Source organism: Numenius arquata, chromosome 8 (genome assembly GCF_964106895.1).
Source record: "Numenius arquata chromosome 8, bNumArq3.hap1.1, whole genome shotgun sequence".
In the NCBI taxonomy this organism is placed as follows: Eukaryota; Metazoa; Chordata; class Aves; order Charadriiformes; family Scolopacidae; genus Numenius; species Numenius arquata.
The window spans coordinates 51,249,415-51,270,923 of NC_133583.1; the positions used below are offsets into that span (position 1 = coordinate 51,249,415).

General features: G+C 55.8%; 3 protein-coding genes across 3 annotated transcripts in view; 1 reads left to right on the plus strand and 2 right to left on the minus strand.

Annotated features, from left to right (window-relative positions):
- Positions 1-1,158: 1,158 nt before the first annotated feature.
- On the minus strand, positions 1,159-12,275 carry LOC141467737 (E3 ubiquitin-protein ligase HECTD3-like). Its single transcript, XM_074152399.1, has 21 exons — positions 11,722-12,275; positions 11,433-11,593; positions 10,908-11,000; positions 9,849-9,984; positions 9,302-9,417; positions 8,913-9,026; positions 8,445-8,527; positions 7,910-8,075; positions 7,379-7,460; positions 6,261-6,443; positions 5,539-5,591; positions 5,145-5,209; positions 4,618-4,721; positions 4,165-4,284; positions 3,729-3,818; positions 3,158-3,364; positions 2,669-2,798; positions 2,142-2,216; positions 1,826-1,907; positions 1,635-1,706; positions 1,159-1,362 (listed from the first exon to the last, which is right to left on the minus strand). The coding sequence occupies exons 1-21, from the start codon at positions 12,046-12,048 to the stop codon at positions 1,278-1,280; spliced, it is 2,544 nt and encodes an 847-aa protein (XP_074008500.1). The 5' UTR covers positions 12,049-12,275; the 3' UTR covers positions 1,159-1,277.
- UROD (uroporphyrinogen decarboxylase) lies at positions 12,272-17,309 on the plus strand. The gene is made up of 10 exons (XM_074152400.1): positions 12,272-12,424; positions 13,411-13,523; positions 13,615-13,694; positions 13,900-13,962; positions 14,053-14,250; positions 14,487-14,648; positions 14,769-14,906; positions 15,052-15,152; positions 15,403-15,469; positions 15,658-17,309. Exons 1-10 carry the CDS (start codon positions 12,285-12,287, stop codon positions 15,820-15,822), a joined length of 1,227 nt encoding a protein of 408 aa, XP_074008501.1. The 5' UTR covers positions 12,272-12,284; the 3' UTR covers positions 15,823-17,309.
- A 1,576-nt stretch (positions 17,310-18,885) lies between these two features.
- The window catches only part of ZSWIM5 (zinc finger SWIM-type containing 5), a 99,811-nt gene continuing 97,187 nt past the window's right edge, over positions 18,886-21,509 (minus strand). The window contains exons 12-14 of the mRNA XM_074151691.1: positions 20,568-20,731; positions 20,179-20,260; positions 18,886-19,748 (exon numbers count right to left, since the gene is read on the minus strand). Of these exons, the coding sequence (XP_074007792.1) occupies positions 18,886-19,748; positions 20,179-20,260; positions 20,568-20,731 (1,109 nt within the window). The remainder of the gene's footprint in view (positions 19,749-20,178; positions 20,261-20,567; positions 20,732-21,509) is intronic.

Consider the following 21,509-nt stretch of genomic DNA (forward strand, 5'->3'; position numbering starts at 1 on the left):
GTGAAACCTTGGTGACTCAGTGGCTCTTTGTGGTGGTGGTCCAACAGACCACATGGGCTGAAGATGGAGCTGGGGATATAAAAGTGGACCAACGTCGGGTAGCTCACAGTGCTAGGCAATAAATAGCCCTGCCCAGGGCTGGAAGATCAAGGAACATTTTCAATGGTCTTGAAGTTGTAAAGCTTTCATTGCCCACTCCTTGCTCACATGCTTCGAGTCCACCTGCTCAAGGAGCTCCAACCCTTGGTACCCAGTCTCTCCACTCCCCTGGGGCAAAGGCTTTCCCTGTCCACCTGAAACCCCCACCTACCTCCCCACAGCAGAGAGGAGCAGAGCCCAGCACTGCCATGCTACTGCTCTAACCCCTGCTGTCTGGGAGAAGAGCTCGGCCCTGACCGCACATCTCCATGAGAACAGATTAGTTGTAAATATTGGCTTTTAGGGGAAAACCAAGGCTCACAGAGCCTGGGAGAACAGCTGCTAGGCCACCAGACATGCCAGATACAAAACGGAATGCTACAGATCAGGAGGGAAGCAGACAGTTCCCACCTCCTGTAGGGGAGCAGCTCCCCCAGCAGTCGCTGCTGTGCAAGAAGTGCAGGGAACCACGGGTGGTCACAGGAACTGGAATTTTATGCTATGTGAAAGTGTGGGAGCCCTTTCCTATCTGCACCCACAGTCCTGCTGTGCAGGTTTTCTGTGACACCTGGTGGCCAGAAGCACCCCTGCAGCACCTGCCACCAGCCTGTCCCATTTCTTCTTAAATCTAGACAAATGGTCTCATTTCCATTAACCTCAGGTGAGGGAACGCGGTCAGGACACTGAGGCTAGGACACCGTGAGCATCTCTGAGCATCCCCATGGTTTCAGCAGCAGCTCACAGTTCTCTGTCCTGTGCTGTAACCTGCTGTGCAGCTTTGTGGCCCTATCCCACTTCTGTTTGGAGCAGAGCACAACCTGGGAGGAGCGAGAGTTGTGGAGCTGCAACAGGGACACGTGGAGAAGAAACTCATTACAAAAGTCTACCAGACCTTTCTGATGTCTGAGGGCTAGGCCAGGGTTTCATTACTGCAGTCACGTTTAAACTCCAAGCTAGCTCCCACCCTGCTGAAGTCCCAAACCTCCATGTCCAAAGAGGTGCTGGTTACCACTGCTGGGAGCCAGGCTTCACATCTATATGTTTATTATATATATACACATCCTGGGGGGGCAAGGGAGCTCTTCCCACTGCACCATTTTGTTGAATGATTGTCCATGCGGCTTGGTCAGGCGGCAACATCACTCTTCCCACGGGCTCATATCTGTGTCAATGGCCACGCAGTTATAGGCGGCATAACGCAACTTCTCTTCACACACCTTGGCTCTAGGGATGGCAGGAGGGAAGGGGGGAAAAAAAAAAAAAAAAAAAGAAAGAGGAGTTGTCATTGCTGCATTTGCCAGTGAGATGACAAGATGCTTTCTAAGATGGAGGCTATGCTTCACCAGACATTCACAGAGAGAATCACAGCAGTCACATGGTAGAAGCAGGGGGACATAAGCATGACAAAGCAATGGGGCCCTATGGGTCAGCACCAAGGTTAAGAAGAGAGCCCAGACACACAGTCCCTCAGATGTAGGGAAGCACCAAAAACTTACGTGGCATAGTTGGGCAAGAAGAGGGTGCTGGAGCAGGTGGATGACTCCGGCAAAGCATCTGTTGTCTCCGAGCTTGGGGAGAAGGTAACAAAGTGGTCAGAACCAGCAGGCCAGCGAGGCAGGGGAGACCAGACCACACATCCCTTTGGTGTGGGATGTCAGCCTTGCAGTCTACAGAAGAATGGACTCACCCCATCTTGTCTGGATAGATGTAGATCCGTGCTGGAAGGCGGCTTCTGCCAGTGACAAATCTGAGGAAGCGGCTGCGATCCTCTGTGAAGTAAAAGCAAAGACATGAGCAGACCCTAGAGGGATGCGAGATGGAGTACAGCCACTTCCAGGTATCTCCAGTGCTAGCAAGTGGTTTCTTCAGCCTAGTTGCTTGCTCTCCCTGGCTCCCATCTATTCCCCAGCCAGCAATGAGGGGACTTTCACCCTCCCAGTTCCCAGCCATCATGCAGGGGCTGTCATGGCACAGGATACGCAGGGACAGAGCAAATCACTCACCATTGGTGAAGTTATTGAGTGCTTCCCAGAAGTACTGAACACGGGTGTCTAATGGCTCAAAGTCCTCAAACCGGGCTGGCAGAAAAGATACAGAAAAGGAGTTTATTAAAGATCCAAGCTCCTTCTAGATAAATTAGGACAGGGCCTCCCATGCTTGCCCATGGGTCCTCTGCCAGCACAGGAAGAATCCTTTAGGTGCATGCAGGGTGTGAGCACATAGACCCAAGGTGCGAGGGACACATACAGCCAGGCCCCTCCCAGAAAGCACATCCAGATCCATATCTCAGCTCCACAGAGGCTCAGATACTGGCAGCCTAGGGATGCCCCAGCCTCTATTCTGAGGCCCAGTATGGAGAAAAAGGGACACACTGCCCACATCTACAGCCAGCTAAAGGCAAGAAATACAGAGGCCCACATTCTCACTGTAATAAAGGCTAATATCGGTCTCCCACACCTCTGCTTGTACCAGCACGGAGAGAAAAGTCTCATTTTCAGGGACAGAGTTTTGAGCAGAGCCCTTCACTTACTGAGCTTCTTCAAGGCATCAACTGTGACTTCAGGGTCTCCACAGACTTTTTTTTCCAGCTCCTGCCAGGTGAGAAGGTCAAGAACAGCTTGGGGCACCACCTTCAGCAGCCCAGCCTGCATGGCCATGATCTGAAAAGGAGACAGGGCAGGTAAGCAGCATGTCTTGCCCATTTCCCTGGCTCATGGTTGAGCCTAGGGACTCAAGTGGGCGCAAGCCACGTGACTGCTCAGCAAGTGCTCTAAGGAACCTGAAGGAGGGAACAGGATCCCACAGAGATGAATCCCAGTTCATTCAGGAAGTCTGTGTCAGAGCTGGGAATAAACCCCCATGTCTCCCACGCTGCTACAAGCCACTTTGCTTCTCAACAACTCCATGGGCTCCAGGACCTCACCAAAAAGGACTGCCTACTGTTGCACTAATGAGCACAGGGACACTCCAGAATGTCTCTGGGAACTCAACAACCACTGATGCTTTGGGACAGCATTACCTGCTCCTTGCTTTCCTCCAGTCGAGCCTTCTGCACCAGGCGGATGAACTCCTTGCGGTCCTCGTAGCGCACCACGGTGCTGCTGCCATTGGGGATCAGCTCCACCATGCGCTGGTCACTCAGCACCGTCGTGTAGGTCAGCTCATTCCCAAATTTAAACTCAAAGGTGTCTTTGTCCATAACTTCCATCACCTCCAGGAGCTTCACCTGCCCAGGAACCAGACGAGCGCTAGTTAGAGATGCCCAGTAGACAGTGGTGTGCCCGAGCCCCAATCTCCCCCCTTCCCAGACACAGGCTGGAGTGACTGCAACAGCAGCACAGCATGGGATACGCCCCCCTAAAGCTGTTTAGCAGATGTTAGGGGCATTGCCTGCTTGAAGCTGTAGTCAGCAAGGCTACATTTTTATATTAGCTATAGGATGCATCAAATGCTAAGAGTGACCTTTTTGTGTGTGTTTCTTTGACACACCACAGGAGGAAGCAAGTACAACATGAGGACAGGGACACAAATCACTACCTTGCTGAGTGTCACAAGGAATAGGATAGGCACAGCCTCCCAGCCCCTCTCACCAGCACAGAGTCCACGGCAGGGAAGTCTTTGCTCCAGCTGACCTCCTCCCCTGTTAATTGTTTCCATACGAAGCCAGGAAGAGCCAGGACCTGAGGGAGAACAAGGATTTTCCTGAGTCTGTGTAAAGGAGACATCCCCAAAGATGCAGATACGGCTCAACAGTGCAGACACAAAAGAGGTTCCCTCCTCCCCCTGTCTACATGCAGAGCTCATCATAGCCGAGCAGAGACCAGACACCCTCTCCCAAGCTCCCAGCAGCATCTCCCAAAACTCAGGCTGCAAGCTCTCCTAACCCCTCAATCCCAAATCCTGCCAAACACCTTTTGTCCCAGTGTGTGATCACAGAGCCCTCCCATGCTCCCGTCAGGCCACAGAAGGGGGCTAACAACTTCCTTTGCAGCAAATCTCCGTGCAGGGATGAGTTTGAAAGCTTACCAGAAATTCCTTGCCCCTCAGAGCTGCTCCCATGATTTGCCCAATCCACTCATACTTTGGAAAGTCTTTACAGGAGGGGTTGGGGACATACATGTCCCTGGCTTCTCCAGTGCTGTTACCCTGCAAGAGTGAAAGGCAAAACTCCAAGTCATGATCTCAGCACAGCATGAAGCGCCACAAACTCAGTTCCTGCAGTGCCTCTGGGCACTTCTCACAACAGAAGTGGGCTAAACCCTCCATCCTTCTTGGCAATATTCCTAGTGAGAGACAAGTATCCAGGCACTTGTCAGCATATCCTAAAATGAGATGCCACAAAGTAATCTACCCAACCCTTCACGAGGAAAAGCTTTGGACCAGTGAAAGTAGATATGTCCCTGGCATGCAGGGGGACAGGGACAGCACTGCATTACAAGGCACAGAAAGATCTGCCTCAAATACCCCGACCCACAGCACCTGGTTGGACGTGCGCACAAAGAAGGGCAGAGGCACAGGGGTGTCTGCCGAGCTGGGACACAGCTCCTCCGACATGTCTGCCAGGCTGTCCCGAAAACCGCCACCTGCAACCCCAAAAGAAGGGAATTTTTAGTGATGCAAATTCCTCATGTGCTGACCCTCAGAATTATGGAGCAAAGACGAGGAATTCTGGGCCAACCTAGCCCAGGGCTGAGCAGAAGGCTCTTGTCGGAGCCTTACGGCACTGGAGGAAATAAGACAAGAGAAATAACATCCCTGCTTGGCCAGAGGAAGCATTAGACCTGTCAAAGCTGCTGTTAGTGACTAATGGAGGTCTGGCCCCCATCCCAGCAAGCAGCACTCCTTATCCAGGGACATGGCCAAGAGTGGCAGGACAAGGCAACCTGCCTTATCTCTTTGCTCCATGGGTAGTAATACTGGGAGCAAATGAGAGCCCCTACAGCAACAGTCACTCCATCAACCCCCAACTCTGCTCCAGAGGAGCCCTTGCCTCACATAGCACCTACCTTGGTCAATAATGCCCTCTGCGATGAATTTGCACTCCCACCACTGGTCATAACGCAATGGCCACCTGTGGAGAACCAGGCATCATCTGAAGTGCTGCTCAAAGCCAGGGAGATACTGTGGAGGCAGCATGCACAACAAGGACAGCGGGGGACTAGGCTGGTCCAGCCTGGGCTTAAGACAGGACAAGATCTCAATCTCCAGAGACAGCTGCATCCTCAGTAAGGAGTTGACAACTTGGGGAACAGGCCCCGATCCCCTGGCTGAGCTGGCTCCTGCCCTAGCAAACCTTCTCCAGAGCACAGGACACACAGAGGCTTCCCAAACACCTTGCTGTGACAGAGGACATAGCTCCCAGCACTGCATGATCCCCTCCCTCACCACGACACTGCTTACCTATAATCTAGAGGCTTTTCAAACTTGTCCGAGGGTTTCAGGCCTTCATACACCTGCAACAAGCAGTAAAGATCAAGGCTGGTATCCCCTCTCCAGGGGGACTGATGACAGGAAACCGGGAAGAAATCTGGTTTGTCCCAAACTTTTAATACCTGACCAAAGATGATTCTAAATGGTCTAGGAGCCCTTCATTTTTGGAAAGGGAACATAAATTACAGCGCTAACCACTGTATGGAGCCTTCCGGCCTTGGAGGTACACTGAACACACTTTAAATCTCATGGCAGTCTGGGCTGTTTGTGCACACATAAAGCAATAGCACTTTTGGGGGTCCAGGGAGAACGAGAATAGGAAGATCACCATTGCTATAAAACCATGACACTGGACTGTATGCAGCTGCATTACTGCTGTCACACAAGAATTCTTTGCTGCCCTTTTAGTGTAACAAGATTGTTATGCTCTGCATTAACAACATGCCACAGAAAGCATCCAGGATAGCGACTTCAACTCAAGAGATCCCAAATGCCTCCTAGATGTTATTCCTGGATATGGGATCATCAGCACATGTAACTGTAGAGCCTATGAGTCATGTGAAGAGGCCTTGAGGACTCCAGGTGTCTCCAGCTCCAAGGTGCCCCTTCCACCCACCTCTGTGTGGTTCGTTTTCGCTTTGGGATGCCCCACATTCCCCAGAGAAGTGGGGACCCTTCCAGAGGGACAGTACCTGGGTGAAGACAGCGTTCTTGCAGCTGGGGTCCAGGGCAGGGTTGTCTCGGTGTTCCATAGCCAGGCGCCGGTTAATATAGAGCCGCGGCATGAAATTGGGCTTGCTGGTCTCCGAGTCCTTCAGACACTGGGTAATGAGAGCTGTGCGCCTCTTGGACAGCAGCAAGAACTGCTTGATATGCTGCCAACAGGTATGCCCAAAATGTCAGAAGTGCCCAGTGGCCCAAACACATCACCTGCTTCCTACTAAAGCCACTGCACCACCAGGTCTCTCCCCTTCCCAGGGCCACTGCCTTCCACACACAGACACGTTCTCCTTGACAACATGTGCTCCATCCCTGCCTCTGAAAGATTTTGCTTTCTGGCTTAAGGAAGATACCAAGCCCAGTTCCTCTCCATCATTTGTCATCTGATGCTCACACTCCAGTGTTGCATGGACTCTCCTTCACCCTCACTCTCACCAAAACATCTGTCTTACTATCCCTCCTATTTTTAATCAAAGCAAATCCTCTAAACAAACAAGAATCCTCAAATGCTTTGGATCCTACGTTGAACTGGCACAGGAATTAGTATTTTCTGACACCAGGCCTGGAAATATGCAGAATGGAGCTAACCCAGCAATGTCCGGCACGTATTCTGGGAGAGGATGTAAGGAAAACAGACAACTGGAGGCACAAACTCAGTCTTATGAGAAAGATGGAAATCAAAAGCTTATTAAAGCCAGAAAGAAGCTATTAGTAAAAGCCTTGCAGTATGGACACAGACAGTTCAAAGCTGCTGGCAGCAAGTGCAGGAACAGAGTGTCCTGGGCTGAGATCTTGGAGGGGATGTGTGTCCAGCTCATGCTCTGCTATGGTCCAAGTCCTTTTGAGGGTGAAGTGCTCTGGTATGATTCTACTTGTTACCCCATAGCTACATGTTTCCACATCAGCGTTTTAGCAGGAAACTAGGCTCTAAACAATATTACCTTTCGCAGCTTTAATAAACTGAACTCAGCCAGGTATTTCCCTTGAGCTGCTTTAAAGGCGACAAGCAATGACTGCCTCCCCTGCCACAGCCCAAACGCAATCACCCTGACAGACTGTGGCCCCACAAGACATAGAGGGAATCGCTCACCTTGAGTTTGCTGAACGTGCCAACAGTGTGGTCCCAGGCTGGCACCAAGTGATGCAGAACACTGTCCAGGAGCTTGATGAACCTAAATTCCAAAGAAGAAGATATTGTGACATGGAAAGGACAAGGATCTGCACAAGCCTATTCCAGGCCAGATACCCTTGGACACAATTAAAAAAGCAACATCTGATCCAAACCCAACTCAGCATAGTTTTATACAGCTCTGAGCCTTTGGCACTAAATTCTCACTCCCTGGGCACTGCAGGGACCTTGCACCCCTCGCACAGGACTCTACACGCGCCTGCCCCACACACGGCACAGATACACTGTGCTTGTGACATGCAAGACACCAAACTTGAGCTAAAAAATTCCTATGAACACATAGGGGAGAGAGCCCACTTTGTTCCCAAATGACTGCTATTTCCTCCAGAGTCCAGGATGCCTGTCTCAAGGGGAGTCACAGTTTTACAGCTTCCAGCCATACTCGTGCTGGCACCAATCCCTATAGACAACGCCACCCCACTTGTACAGTACCTTTGAATGAGCACAGCCCGTCGGTACAGCAGGTCAGGGTCTGTCCCTTCAAGGCGAGGGTAGCGCACCAAATTGGGCAGCTGGAACATGTCAGCACTGAGCCCCAAGTCCCTCTGTCGGGAGGATTTGATTTTGATGCCTCGGAGACGAACATCAATCCCGTCATCTGCCAAGGAAGACCACAGATGATACGCTAAGACCATGCAAAAGCACACCTTCCAGCATGGGAGGTCTATAAGTAAAAGCACCAGGAATGTGACCAGCTCCACCAGCTCTGGGGCTGGGCACCAAGAGCCTGAAATACTTCTGTGAAGAAGTAGCAGGGCATTTACAGAAGAAAAAAAATAAATACTCGAAGGCAAAGAAAGATAGGATAAGAGCCAAGAGCTTGCAAACCTCCAGGCTCCCCTTGAGTTTCCCCTGCATCTCATCTGAAACAGCCTGGAGGGCCAGGAAGTACAAGCCACAGGAACAAACTCTTAATGTACAATATCTTACAGGTGTATTATGGATGTGGCCATACAGTGAGCCCTACCTCTGCACTCCACAATCCGGATCTCAATGACAGGCAGGTGTGTTGTCATGTCCTCAAGGACGCACACATCCCCAATGTAGCTCCTGCAAACACAGCACAGACGAGGGCTGCAGAGCTGTTCCCTTGCCCATCCTGTCAAAATCCACTCAGCTGCTTGTAAGGGAAGAGGGTTTGCATCTTTTGAAATGGGAGCCTGCGGCAGGAACCCAGACCCAGTTGCCTACAACATGGTCCATGCTGAATGCCTGAGCCTGATGGAGCCTCAGCTCCAGGAGACATGATCCCCATGGGTCCCTCAATCGGTTCGGAAGACCCCTGAGGACTATGCTGTCTGCTACTGTAGGCAGAGTGAGCCCGCAGCTCAAAGATGGAAAATGCCTGTCCCAGAGCCTTGGGCGTCCTAAGCCAGGCTGGTGCTGGCATGACTGCTCACAGGCCATGCTACCCTCTCCACCTCCACCCACTCACTCATCAATGCCAACATCGTTCAGTTTCTTCAGATTGTCCCCCTCGCCCCCATACACAGCAACTCGCTTGGGCATGAAGTTTTCATCTGTGGTATCCACTGTCAGCAGGAGCTTCCTGCAAAGGGAAGCACAAAATGAGGAGAAGTTAAGTGCACCCATTGCTGCTCCCTCTCATTGCCTGCTCATGCTTGTTATCAAGCACAAGCACCTGGTGCTGGGATCCCCGGGTACCTGTGACAATGCCAAGAACCCTTCAAGCTCAGAGCCGGAGCAAGGGTTGAGGGGCAGGGAACACAGGGAAAATTTTGGGCATGATGGACTCATGCAGAGAGCAGGGGCTGAAGGGTTTGCCCCAGCTGTGAGACATCGCACAGAGGAGAGGTGACTCACTTGACAATGGTGCCCTTCTTCATGTTGAGCCGCACCCAGTGCTGGCCTTGGGACCCATCACTCTCCCAGTATGTGTCGGCATGGCTGTCGGTCAAGCATGACACATTGAAGTCCTCCTGGAAGAGGGAAGTGAATGAAAGGAAGATCAGACTGAGGTAGGATTAACTTCCCCTTAGTGATTACTCTCGTTATGAATCTTAGAGCCAGAGGGCGTCAAACTGGCCCGTTCCCTTTGCTGGGCTGTGGGTAGACATAGGGAGTACAGAGCACACAGGACACTGGGATTGATCCTCTAAAGTGCTCTAGGGTCACACACAAAGAGCACAGAATATCAAACCCTCCCTAAAATCAGCTTAGCAGCTATTATTAGCATTAGCTTCTCAAACCACAGACCCTCCAGGGGCCACATTATACAATATGCCGCTTGATGCTCCCCAGGCTTCTCTCCTACATCCTCACAAACACAGCCCAGCCCACGAAGCACCACATACACTCCCTCAGCCCCATGGTACAGTGGGGCTAATGCAGCCTTGTCCCTTTAACCCACCGTGTAGGACGAGACATCGATGCTGTCCACGTACTGCTTGACACTGCCCAAGTTCTCATCCTCCTTCCCAATGTGATCGTACAGGAAATGCACCAGGTCTTCGTCACATTCATAAGTCCATGTTGGGGGCACAAACCTACCAGGGAAAAAGGATTAACAGGTCTGGAGAGCCAGAGGCAGCCAGGCTAATGGGTCAAGGAAGGTGGGTCCATGTCCTGCTTGCCTTGGTCTTGCCCTGTTTTCTGTTTTGTACAGGCTTACTGTTATGGTTTGAGAGAACCCATAACAATTTATTGTCGTTTAGACAATTATTCTATCACCCGATGACCTCTTCCCACCCAGAAAGGGAAATTAGGGAAAGCAAGGAAACACAAGGGTTGAAATATAAGTAGATTTAACAAGATAAGACTGAATAATTAACAATAATACTAAAGAACTAGTGTTAATCCCAATACAAATATAGATATACAAGATTTATACTCAGCCAATTGTATCAGTAGGATGCTGTGCACTCCCAGCAGTGGACAACAAACGTCAGACACTGCGAGTGCTACAGCTTTGGGAGGAAAGGAAGGCCTCAGGGGTCCGGCACAAGGGCAAGGAGTTCTTTTGACCATTGCCATCAAGGGAGAGCGAGCTACGCAGCAAACTTTTCTAGTTTATATTGAATGTGACGTTCATCATATGAAATAATCCTGTTGGCCAGCCTGGGTCAAATGCCCAGACCTTGCTTCTCCTCATCCTGGCAACTAGCAAGGCTCGAAAACACCGAGACCTTGAATCCCATGTAGCCTAGCAGGCTATAAAGTAAACATTTTCACAAATTCAGACACTTGAGTCTTCTAAAAGTGGAATTTTCCCCAGCCTTAGAAGAAAAGTTAGTCCTGTGTCACTCAACTCAGGATGCTTATCTAGGACAAGACTGTGACAAGCAGAGCTGTTCCCGGCTGCCTGTCCTCCCCCCTCTCCCCCCAGTCTGCAGGAGACAGCTGTCTGAGCAGCCAGGGAGAGACAGTGGCTTGCACCCAACCACAGCAGAAGCTGGGAATCAGCTCATACCGAAGCTTCTCTACTGCGGCCTCATCCTGCTCCATGGGCTTAGGCTTCGCTCCGAGGCGCAGGGAGTACGTCAGATCCACCACCTGCTCCCATCTGAAACAGTCCAGAGAAGTGGGGGAGTGAGAAAACCCCTTGGGAAAGAAGGAGCTGGTGCTCGAGGGGCAGCTGGAAGGAGAAGATTTGGGTTTAAAGCCCCACCACACTCCATCCTCCATCACCTCCAGCCTCACCTGCCACCTTTCCCTTTCCAACCATCTCTCCTGCTTCCAGCCCACACCCCGCCAAGCAGGTGACAAGCACAGTGACTGAGCCAAACCCAGTTAACCCCACACCTAGCAACCCTATTGCCTCGCTTCCATGGATGAAGTGGCTGAGTGGGCCGGGACTCCTCAGCCCAGGGCAGGAACGGCTGCGGGGCCGGGGTGAACCGGAGGCTAGGGTGTGAGAACCTCCCTGCCGTGCAAGGGGGAGCCGGGGAAGCCAGGGACGGCGACCTAACAGGAGAGACGGGTGGTGGCCCCGTACCTGATGACGGGTTTATAGTCCACCCCGAAGAGCTGCTGCTGCCGCTGGATCCGCTCCGTGGACTCCACCGGCACCAGCCGGTCCCCGCCGTCGGCATGCTTGCACACCAGCACCCAGCCCTCCTCCAGCTCGCAGCCACTCCGGTACTCCTCCAGCTGCTCCTGCGGGGGACGGGGCGGCTCCCCTCAGGGGACGGCACCGACAGGCCCCTCCGCGGGCAGCGCAGGCCGCGGCGGCCCTCCCGGTCCCGTTCCCTTCCCCCTTCCCCCCCCCCGCCCACCGCCGTTACCTTGCTGAGCTTGACCCAGAGCCCGGCGCCGTTGCAGTACTCCTCGCCGGTGGCGCGGAGGCAGCCGCCCTTCCGCACCTCGATGGTGGCCCTCGCCGCCCGCTTGCCGCCCCGCGCCGGCCCCGGGCTGTCCCACACGCTGAGCAGGCTGCGGTCGGCGGCGGCAGCGGCGGCGGCGGGGTCCTTGCAGATCTTGTACTGCACCTCCCGCGGCACGTAGCAGAGGGCGGCGGGCAGCGCCTGGGCCCGGCGGAAGCACTCGCTGCACTCCAGCAGGAACCGCAGCCGGCCCAGCACCTGGTGCGGGGCTTCCCCGCCCGCACGCATCGCGTACCCGAGCACCGTGGACGGCGGGGCACCGGCCGAGCCCCGCTCCACCGGCGAGTTTACGGGAAACCCCGCCCGCCGACCAGGCAAGATGGCGGCGCCCGGTGGGGCGGACGTAGGGCAAGATGGCGGCCCCCGTGTCGCGTACGGAGAAGCGAGGAGCAGGGACAAGATGGCGGCGTACGGAGGAGCAGGAAGCCAGGCAGCATAGCGACGTACGGAAAGGGCGGGGCAAGATGGCGGCGTACAGAGAGGCGGGACTACGGGAAGATGGCGGCGCCGGCGGGGCGGGGCCGGAGGCGGGGCGGGCCGCGTCGGGAGGCAACGGAGTGGCCGGGAAGCGGCGCAGGAGGATGGAGGGCGGCGAGCGGCTCCTGTGAGTAACCGGGGCCGGGGAGGGCGGCGGGGGCGTAGGTCTGCGTCCTTTCCGTCCCACCGCCCCTCCTCGGCCTCCTGGTGCCGTGAGGAGGGGACACGCAACGGACTCTGCGCTGGGGACACTGGGGACACTGGTGTGGCCCTGGGAACGGCGCTCTGGCACTGGGAATCCTATATTGGCGACACTGGTGTGGTCCGGGGGACGGCGCTCGGGCACTGGGGTCCTGTTCTGGGATCACTGGTGTAGCGCTGGAGACGGTGCTCTGGCACTGGGGTCCTGCACTGGGATCACTGGTGTGGCCCTGGTGCTGGCACCAGGATCCAGCACTGGGGTCACTGGTGGGGCACTGGAAATACTGCTCCTGCACTGTGATGGATCTGCAGGGCCACTGGTGTGGCGGTGAAGTCACTGGTCCTACACGGGAGGTTTTGGGGACTTTGTCCCCATGGCCCCCACCCGTCACAGCAGGACGGTGCTGGCCGTCCCCCGCGGTTGCCCGGTGTCCCTGTCCCCGGGGCAGGCCGGGCTCCAGCAGCCCCTCAGCGGTGACACTGCAGGGGAAGAGTTTGGGGACACATGGCTGCCACCTCAGCAGGTGCCTGGGCCTCTGAGGGCTGCGCTGCACAGATAGGGGCTGGGGGCACTGGTGGCAGGGCCACCCACCCCCGCGCCCCGCTGGCCCCAAATCTCTCCAGGCGGGAGCAACTGCTGGCCCCGATAACTTAATCTGCTGGGGCCTGGGCCAGGCATGGCCTCTCCTGGGGAGGGCCCCGGGAGCCTGAGCAGGAAGAGGCCCTGGACCATGGTGGGGACCATTTGTCACGTTTGTCACAGCCAAGCGCAAGCCCTTCTCTGTGGTCACCAGCCAGGGAGTGGGGACAAGCCATGGGCCCTGGCAACGCCTGTCCCCAGCTGCCGGGGGGTCTGGCAGGGCACCTGGAGCCCTTGTGGGTGACAATCTGTCTCTGCTCTTTCATCCGCAGCCCCAAGGGCTTCCCCAAGCTGAAGAACGACACGTTCCTGCGGGCGGCGCGCGGGGAAGAGACGGAGCACACCCCGGTGTGGTGCATGCGGCAGGCGGGGCGTTACCTGCCCGGTGAGCGGGCGCAGGCGTGCTGGGGGGGATGGGGACACGACAAGGGGGGCCTGGCACACGCCCCCATAACACTCGTGCCGCTCCCTTGCAGAGTTCCGGGAGACGCGGGCGGCGCAGGATTTCTTTGCCACCTGCCGGAGCCCCAAATTATGCTGTGAGCTGACACTGCAGGTGAGCACCCCACCGGGGGGGGCGTGTCTGTGTGTCCCCTCTCCCCACCCAGATGGGGACAGGGGGAAACCTTGGGTCTGGCCACCTCGGGTGGCCCCAGTAAGTTGTGCAGCCCTTGGGGACCCCGCTGCCCCATGTGCTTGTCCAGGTCCTTCATGGGGAGGGGGTCCCAGCCCCTCACTGACGCTGCCTCTTTCCCCCGCAGCCGCTTAGACGATTCCCCCTGGATGCTGCCATCATCTTCTCTGACATACTGGTGGTGCCCCAGGTGAGAGCCATGGCCGCTGGTGGGGATCAACGGCTGGGAACAGGGCTGGGTTCAGGGCCACTCCATTCCTGCTTCTTCCATTGTCCCCAGGCGCTGGGCATGGAAGTTGTCATGGTCCCCGGCAAAGGACCCACATTCACAGAGCCCCTGAAAGAGGTGGAGGATCTGCTAAAGCTACGACAGAAGGTGGATGTGACTGCGGAGCTGGGTTACGTCTTCCAGGCCATCACGCTGACACGACACAGCCTGGAGGGCAGGGTGCCCCTCATCGGCTTTTCTGGGGCACCTGTAAGTGATGTGGCTCCTCCTTCCTAGCTGGGCTTCTCTGCTCTTTCTTCTGGGCTGATACCAGCCATGATGCCCCCAGAGCTATAGGGGTGTGTAGGTGGGGGACTTTCAATGCAGGAGCAGCTGTGCCCAGGCTCTGGGATGCTCACAGGTCCTACCTTCAGCACTGTGAGTGGCCCCTCACATCTTCTTCTATCTCCATCACCTTCCTCACTCCGTTCCTCTCCTTCCCGCAGTGGACACTCATGTCCTACATGATTGAAGGTGGTGGCTCCTCTACAATGTCCAAGGCCAAGAGCTGGCTCTACCGTCACCCAGAGGCAAGCCACCGACTGCTGCGGCTGCTGGCCGATGTCGTCACTGACTACCTGGTGGGGCAGGTGGCTGCTGGAGCGCAGGTGTGTCCTGGGGCACGGGGCCAGGGCAGGGACTGGGGGCAGGGACCAGACAGGGTCCAGCTTCTGAGAGGGATGAGGAGGGATGGAGGTGCAGCTCTCTCAGTCCCATGTCCCCTGCAGGCGCTCCAGCTGTTTGAGTCCCACGCAGGGCACCTGGGCCCGGAGCAGTTCCAGGAGTTTGCTCTGCCTTACATCCAAGACATCGCCCGGGCTGTCAAGAGCAAGCTGAAGGAGGAGGCACTGCCCCTGGTGCCCATGGTGAGTCAGGGGCTGCCTGGATTGACCCTGGCACCTGGGGGCTGCGGGAGAGGGGTGCATCCCCTGCTACCTGCTTCCCCCAGCCTAGCCTGTGGCAAGGTGCCTGACCCATAGTGGAGTTACTGCCTGTCTCCTCCCTCCACAGATCATCTTTGCGAAGGACGCGCACTACGCACTGCACGACCTGTCCCATGCCGGTTACGAGGTGGTCGGTCTCGACTGGACCATCCGGCCCCAGGAAGCTCGGTAAGAGTCTGGCAGAGCGCCCAGGTGCCTGGGCTGCGTACCTTCACCTCTTCCTCTTCCCTGAACCATCCCAGGCCTGGAGATTTCTGCTCCAGAGGCAGGATGGTTGGGCTCCCATGCTACATCGAGCTCACAGCAACCAGGGACTGCACTGACGGGGTCCATGTGCCCTGCAGTGGGGGCTGCAGGCACCCGGCTGCCCCCAGCCCCTGCACCAGACAAAAACTTACCTGCTTCCTCCTCTCTGCAGCGCACAGACAGGGAAAGATGTCACCCTGCAAGGGAACCTGGATCCCTGCGCTCTCTACGCACCCAAGGTGAGCCGTGGCCATCGCCAGCAACAGGGGCTAGTTCCAGCCTGAGTTAAAGGCCTCCTGTCTCAGTTTCCCCCACCTTCAGTGCTGGTTCGTGTCCCAGCAGTCCCCCAGGCCAGCAGTGGAGTCGTGGGGGTGGAGTAACCTGGGCTGGATGGGGCTGACAAGGTGGTTTCCCACCATGCCTACAGGAGAAGATTGGCGAGCTGGTGAAGAAGATGCTGGAGGGTTTCGGGACCCAACGTTACATCGCCAACCTGGGCCACGGCCTTTACCCCGACATGAACCCTGAGCACGTGGGTGCCTTCGTGGAGGCCGTGCACGCTCATTCCCGACACATCAACAAGCACAGCTGAGCCTGCAGGCTTGGGGATAGGACTCCGGTTTGGGCACAGTCACCCCAAGTAGTGTGTTGTCACAGGGCTCGCTCCAGGTTGGGCTGCAGCATTAAACCAGCACCTTCTCTGCAGCAGCCGTGTGGCTCTGGCTGGGGGGATGGGGAACTGGATGGCCCTGGAGGAGATGGGCGGTGGTGGCATCTTGGCAGTGGGGCACGTGAGGTCAGGGGGAGACCGCTCCTGCAGGTCAGAATGGGGAAACAGGGATGCCTCTCCCTGCTGAGCTGTGCAAGCGTTGTGCCAAGGTCTTGCGAGAGAATATGTGAGCCCAGGGCACGATTGGCATCTCCTGGCACTAGGGATGTGCCCAGCCCTGCAGGGGAGATGTGCTGCCTGAGGCTGGCAGGGTCGCAGCCCACCACTGCCACAGGCTCAGCATAAGCCATGCCACAGTCCTGCTTGGGTGGGAGTAGGCAACATGACATTGGCCCAGGGCATCCCTGAGTGGGTGGGAAACCCAGCAGTACTCACCTAGGGGACAGCTGGCCACGTGGGAGGAGCCCTCCAGACATTACCACCACCAGCACCCTGCCACACTGGCTAGGATAGCAGCAGAGACACCATGGCCCTAGCAGCACCATCCCCCTCCTCCAGCTCCCAGGGCCTCTTTGGGACCATCCTACTGGTCCTGGAGATCTCCCCTCTAAACACCTCTCCATCTCCTCTGATCCTGAAGGCCAAGTCTGCCTGGGGCTCAGCAAAACCTGCAGGAAGCAGCTCGGCAGCATCCAGGAACCCTGGGTTATGACTCTATGCCACACCGTCCCATCCCACACACTGCAGGGTCCAGGTTGGCTGCAGGATGGATTGAGGCGTGGGTGCCAACACTGCACTAGCTGGCATGGATGGGGCAGCGCCACCAGGGTGGGCAGGGACCTGCTGATGCCGAGTGTGGCAGGGATTACAGAATCACAGAATGATATCGGGTTGGAAGGGGCCACTGGAGATCATCTAGTCCAACACCCCCCTCCAACCCCGCCAAAGCAGGTCTACCTAGAACAGGTTGCACAGGAATATGTCCAGGTGGGTTTTGAATGTCTCCAGTGATGGAGACTCCACCACCTCTCTGGGCAGCCTGTTCCAGTGCTCTGCCACCCTCAAAGTAAAAAAAGTTCCATCTAAACATGAGGAGGAACTTCTATGTTCAAGTTTATGCCCATTAAACTCTCCTCCTCTTGCTAGACAAGATACACTGAAGCAGCCAGGGAGCCTTCCCCATGCCCTATCGCCCTCCTTGCGCCCCAGGAGCTGGGTGCCACAGGGGGGGCTGCGATGCCACCTCCTACCTGGGGCTCTGCCCTGCTTGTGATGCCAGGCTGCCCAGCCATCGTGGTGACCCTTCCGACTTCAGAGAAAGGCAGTAGAGATACAGGTGGTAACGTTCATCCCTTTTATTATTAAACATCAGATGAAGAGGTCGCACACACACATACACGCACGCACGCAAAAAATAAAATAAAATTTAAAAAAAGGAAAAAAAATAAGAGAGAAACAGACTGGTTGAAGACCGCTAGTTCGGTGGTGACAGAGACTGAGTACAATTGGTTTCCTGGCCGGAGCGCTGACACAAGTCACTTGCCAAAAAATTAAAAGTCAAACCAGACAGCAGATAACTAGCCCACATTCTCTAACTACAAGTCACCATCCAGCCCGGCCCTGGCCCCTCCCAGCCCTCCCGACCCGCTGGCAAAGAAACGAACCCAAACCAAAGAGCCGCCGGCACGGGGCTGGAGAGTCTGCCCCCAGCGCGGGGCAAAGCCGGGATTGGGCTGAGCGTTGGCCGCACCACGGAGCCGGGAAGCGGAACGGTGCAGGGGGGGAGGTGGCACAGCAGTGCCTGTCCCCCCGGTCCCTCCCCAGGAGCTGGGCAGCCTGATGCCCGCACACACCCCCAGGAGGCACCTCGCACCCCTGTGCCCACCAGGAGAGGCTGCGTACGAGGCCATGGGCTCATGTCCTCCATCACCAGCATCCATGTGCGTCCGAGCGAGCGTCATCCCCGAGTCCCTTCCTTCGCTGTCCTCAAGCGCTGGGCTGCCGCTCCTCCGTCCGTCCGTCTGTCCGTCCCAGGGCTGCGAGTCAAGCGGACGTTCGCCTCCCCCCACACCCTTCTCGCTGCCGACAATGCCGTGGGAACCTGAGAAATGTTCGCGTGCCTCCTCCTCTTTTTGTCTGTGGTTTTGTTTTGTGTGGTTTTTTTTTTAAATAATAGTTATAATAATAATAATAATAATAATAATAGCAATAATAAAAATAATCGCCCCAGCCCACGACAATTTCAAGTATCCCCCAAATAAAAGACAGAATTATAAATAATTATAACTTTACAATTTAATAATTGACACATATACTATAGTATTTACAGTATCATAAATGCTTTTTTTGTGTTACTTTTAGTAAGCAATCCCTGAGAACAGTTACTTTAACTTGTTTTTATTGAAGTATCTTCACAAATAGAGGAGTTTGCATGTCTCGGGCGGGTGGGAGAAGCGCTCTGCAAAGCCATCGCTTTTGGTGACGCATGAGGTTCTAGTGTTGCGGGTTTCTTTGCTCGCTCTTTTTTTTTTCTTTTCTTTTTTTTTTTTTTTTTTTAAATTCCCCACGTAATTTTAATTTTTTTTTTTTTTTTTTTTTTTTGTACTTTGCAACCTTCGGATCCCTCCAGCGACCGCTTCCTTCAGGAAAGAGGTATTAGATTTCCAGGTTAGCTTTTGGTATTGGCAAGGGAGGGCAGGGGGCTGAGCGAACCATCCTTTTTCCCCGTGGTTGCCTTTTGGTTTGTGCCCAAGGAATCTCTGGATCCTCTCAGCGTGTGAAATGGTTAAATCCAAGAAAGAAAAAATATTAAAAAAAAAAAAAAAAAAGAAGAAAACGAAACAAAACAAAAAAAAAGAAACAAGACCAGAACAGAGCAGCCTCTGCCTACTGGGGGGAAGGTGATCTCCGCTTTCCTTCCTTCTTCTCTCCCGAGTCCCCGTGCTGCGGCCGGACCCTGCCAGTGAGCGTGGCAGGGGCCGGGGCTCACCCAAACCGTTCCCGCACCAGCAGCATCAGTTTTTTCTTGCCTTTGTAGATTTGTTTGAGATTGTCAATGAACTGGGCAAACTGTATGTGCCCGTCCTGCGCCAGGAGGAAGGTCTCCCTGGCCTTGCTGAGGAACTCGATGAACTCCCCGTAGTGCCGGGGGCTGATGTGGGTGAGCCGGGAGTGGGTGGTGTTGATGTAGGCGCTTATCGTGGCGTCCAGCAGCTGCCGCAGCGGGGCTTTGTCGGTGGACATCAGCTTCCCCGAGTTCCTGCGGCCGGGGATGCCGGCCAGCCCTGGGGCCGTCATGGTGCAGCGGCGAAGGATGTCCGAGAGCACCGTGGCACAGTGCACGCTCTTCACCACCAGCGGGATGATGGCCGCCAGCTCATTTTTGCCCAGAGAGTGGCTCAAGGCGCAGGCCCAGAGCACGTCGTTGATGGCCGGGTGCGTGTCCTGGTTGTAGGCCAGGTTGAGATGCGTCATGGCCAACGAAGCCAGTTTGAACGCCCGGAGCGGGTAGCCCCGGTGCTCCATGTAGCGGGCGATGGTGAAGAGCTGGGTGTAGGTCATGCCAGTGGAGGCGGCGTCGATGACAATCTGGTAGGCGGTCTCGAAGGCGATGTGGTCCTTCTCGCAGAGGGTCAGGGCAGACAGAGCACAGTTCTGCGGGTCCTTCATGGCGCACTGCAGGGCCAGGGTGCGGGCGCAGCTGGCCAGCTCTTCCCGCTGCGGGTAGTCCAGGCTCAGGCGCAGGATGGTGTTGTGGGACATCACCGTGGCCGCCACAATGCTGGTGGCTTCCGTGGGAGTGAACAGCGAGTACCAGCTCTGCAGGATGCTCACCAGGGCCCTCACCCCTGCAAGAAAACACCAGGGTCACGGCACAGCCCTGGAGCCTGGCTCAGGTCACAGGGCTCCTCCGAGTCCCCAGATGCCCAAAGCCAAGGCAAAGCCAGCCCATGGCAGTGCTGAGCTGCTGCCTCTGCCCCAGCAAGGACAGGGCAGAGGGGGACACGCAGAAGCTACCCTGCGCTGACATGCTGCAGGGCACAGCGAACACCGCTGGCCTGGCCCGGGTACAGGGGACCTGTCCCAGTCCCAAACCCAGCCACCGCTGTGGCCCCAGCCCTGCCAGCTGGTGCTCTGAGGTGCATCCAGTTACCCAGGAAGAAACGGGAGACCCAGGAGAGCTCAGACGCCCAGGGCTATGAATGACCCTAGGACCTCTGTGCCCACCCTGCTCCCGCCACATGCGGGCCAGACCCCCTGGCACAGCGAGGCACTCACCCACTTCGGTAGCGCATGTCACCAGCCACCTCACCATCTCCCGCCGCCGCCAGTTGAGGGTGGACAGGGTCATTCGCATCACCTGTGAGGCAAACTCAGGGTGACCGGCCGCCCCAGAGGGCTCCAACAAGGCCACCCAACACAGTGGTGCTCTCCCAAAAATCCCTCTGGCCCAGCTGGCTACTGGCTCACCAGGGCTGCCTTGCCTCCACCCAAACCACAGCAGGCATAGGGGCCTCCTAGGGCTGAGTTCCCCTGCTCACGGCCAGCCTAGGATGAATTTATTCCTTCCACAGGGGACCACCTGCTTGCTGGAAGACCATCACCAGCGCTGCTGCCCCAGAGCGTGAGGCAGAAGGGCCACCAGCATCCCCAGCACCATCCCGTACCTGGAGCCCCAGCTCCAGTGCCACGTTGAGCAGCGTCGTGTCCGAGTTGCTGTCGGCTGGCGTGGCAATCTTGAACGCGTCCTGGGCCAGCTTGAAGATCAAGGAGGAGGAGTGGATGTTCTTCTGGATGGCCTCCAGCACTGTGCGTAGGCGCAGCATGTCCCCTGGGTACAGGGAAAAATGGTCAGATGGCTTAGCCTCCCCTCACCTTGCCCTCGAGTCCCATCTCCTGCCTGTACCGGGTGGTGAACAGCATGGTCAGCCCCTCTGGACATGCACATGGAGGGAAGCACAGGGATGCCGGATCAAGTCCTGCAGTCCAACAGCAAAATGAGGCATCCTCCCCAGGAGAAGATACATCCTACAGCACCCATCCTCGCTCCAGATCATCCTCTCACAGAGAGGACAAACAACCCTGAGTGATCCCAGACACGTCCTGGAGCATTAGCAGACATCTCCAGGCACCTGGATGTTCTACCCTGGGCTCAAGTTTGACAGCTGTAAAGCAGGCTCTTCCCAACAAAGGAGGGGTTTGGGGAAATGCCCAGTGCTGAACAGCTGCAGAAAAGTCAGTCTTCATTTAGAACATTAAAAAGAAGAAGAAAAGCTGTTAGCTGCACACATACTGTCTTGCCCGTAAGTCCCTTCTCTCTGCAAAGCTAGCAAAGGCTGGGCCAGGGTCACTGCACCTTGGTCCTGGATGTCCCAGGTCAGGCTGAGTTACCCCCTAAGAAGGGGTTCCTGGCACAATACCCAGTCATGCTGTGGGTCTCCTGCCACAGGAGACCATGGGTGCTAGAAAGATACATGATAGCACTGGAAGATGGGGCAAGGTCTCAGGAGAGAGACCCACCAAGGCATATTAATATATCACGATCCTGAATCTGGCTTGGAAATTCCTCCTGTCAGCCCCTGTGGGACACACGGTGAGGAGAGGGACCT

Bases quoted from the DNA above. Each gene is read 5' to 3' on its own strand.
- LOC141467737 (XM_074152399.1), bottom strand. From the start codon at position 12,048: ATGCGTGCGGGCGGGGAAGCCCCGCACCAGGTGCTGGGCCGGCTGCGG. The intron at 3,819-4,164 runs GTAAGCTTTCAA...GTTCTCCCTCAG, and splicing joins TGAGGGGCAAGGAATTTCTG to GTCCTGGCTCTTCCTGGCTT. The intron at 2,799-3,157 runs GTAATGCTGTCC...TCTCCTTTTCAG, and splicing joins TGGAGGAAAGCAAGGAGCAG to ATCATGGCCATGCAGGCTGG.
- UROD (XM_074152400.1), top strand. From the start codon at position 12,285: ATGGCGGCGTACAGAGAGGCGGGACTACGGGAAGATGGCGGCGCCGGC. The intron at 12,425-13,410 runs GTGAGTAACCGG...TTTCATCCGCAG, and splicing joins GAGGGCGGCGAGCGGCTCCT to CCCCAAGGGCTTCCCCAAGC. The intron at 14,907-15,051 runs GTGAGTCAGGGG...CTCCCTCCACAG, and splicing joins CACTGCCCCTGGTGCCCATG to ATCATCTTTGCGAAGGACGC.